The 1,252-nt window shown below is 33.9% G+C and overlaps 1 protein-coding gene across 1 annotated transcript in view; it reads right to left on the bottom strand.

Annotated features, from left to right (window-relative positions):
- LOC101357260 (olfactory receptor 52R1) overlaps window positions 1-1,252 on the bottom strand; it is an 8,095-nt gene that overhangs the window by 5,027 nt on the left and 1,816 nt on the right. Inside the window, exon 2 of the mRNA XM_012559287.2 lies at window positions 115-128. Within this exon, the coding sequence (XP_012414741.1) occupies window positions 115-128 (14 nt within the window). The remainder of the gene's footprint in view (window positions 1-114; window positions 129-1,252) is intronic.

Here is a 1,252-nt window from a genome sequence, read left to right as displayed (position 1 = left end):
TGGGGAAGTGGGAAGAGTTTAAGAGTAAAACCCTAAGATAGACAAAATGTTAATGTGTTTGGAAGCAAAAGAGAATGAGAAGGGCTGGTGCAAAGGAGAGACGTCTCAATATACCAGTTGAAGTATGTTGAAAAGATAGAATATGCTACTCAACGATAATAAGGAATAAACTACTCATACCTGCAACAGCGTGGCTAAATTTGAAAAACGTTATGCTGAGTGAAAGATACCAGACTCAAAAGAACATATGATTTATTCTTCTGTTTATGTAAGTTCCAATGCCAGAAAAATTCATCTATACTGAAATAAATAAGTTTTTGCGTGATTTGGGTGGGAAGGGGCTGATTAACTACTAAGTGCAGGAGAAATCTTTATGAAGTGATAGAATGTTCTATATCCATCATTACAAACCTATTTACATGTGTGAGAACTTATCAGATTTTGTATTAAAATATTTGTATTTTATTATCAGTAATTTACACAGTAGTAAAGCTAAATTTAAAAAGATAAAGCCAGTGACTCACAATTACTAACTAATTTGATGATAAGGGAATCATGGTTCTTTGAAACTCTAAAATTTGGGAAGTATGGACATGCTTCTTCAGAATACTCATTCTTTTTTGGGAGCATTTTCAGACTCCATAATATGTCTCTTCTGGGAGAAGCAAGCATGGTCCTTATTCCTCTCTAGGTAACTTCATTGACGTTGGTTTTAGTAACATAGGAGCCTGAGTTCTAGAACCTTGTTCACTATTGGCTTTGATGGAAAAGAGTGGTGAATGAGGGTAACAATTCAAATGCAACAATTCTATAGAAAGCATGCTTTTAAAAACAGCTTATAATTTTATTGTAAAAGGAAATTGAAATAAAAAAAAAAGCTATCAAAATTTCTAGTGACTTCCCACCACCTTTACGCATATAATATAGTTGTCTTACAGAAAAGAATCTTCTTCCTCTTTGTCGAAAACATCTCCATTCTGAAATCCATTCTCATCGGGAATCAGCAAATTTTGGAGATGAGAGAGGGATGCTTCAGGTCACCTAGCTCTCACTGTTAGCAATCTCGAGAAGTTATGATTGTGGTAACATCTAGATTTTCAAGCTTTTTTGAAATTTAATTATTGCAGAATCCCTCATCTTCTCATATTGTCCACTGCACTCACATGTGCTTTGGCACTGGATTAACCTCTTGTATACACTTGTGTTGTTATAGTAATTATTTTTTTCCTCATACTAAAATTAAACTTTCTCA

The sequence above is a fragment of the Trichechus manatus genome, unplaced genomic scaffold, assembly GCF_000243295.1.
Source record: "Trichechus manatus latirostris isolate Lorelei unplaced genomic scaffold, TriManLat1.0 scaffold00232, whole genome shotgun sequence".
Taxonomy (NCBI): Eukaryota; Metazoa; Chordata; class Mammalia; order Sirenia; family Trichechidae; genus Trichechus; species Trichechus manatus.
The sequence above is the reverse complement of the archived record's forward strand: the minus strand, read 5'-3'. Positions and strand labels throughout refer to the sequence as shown.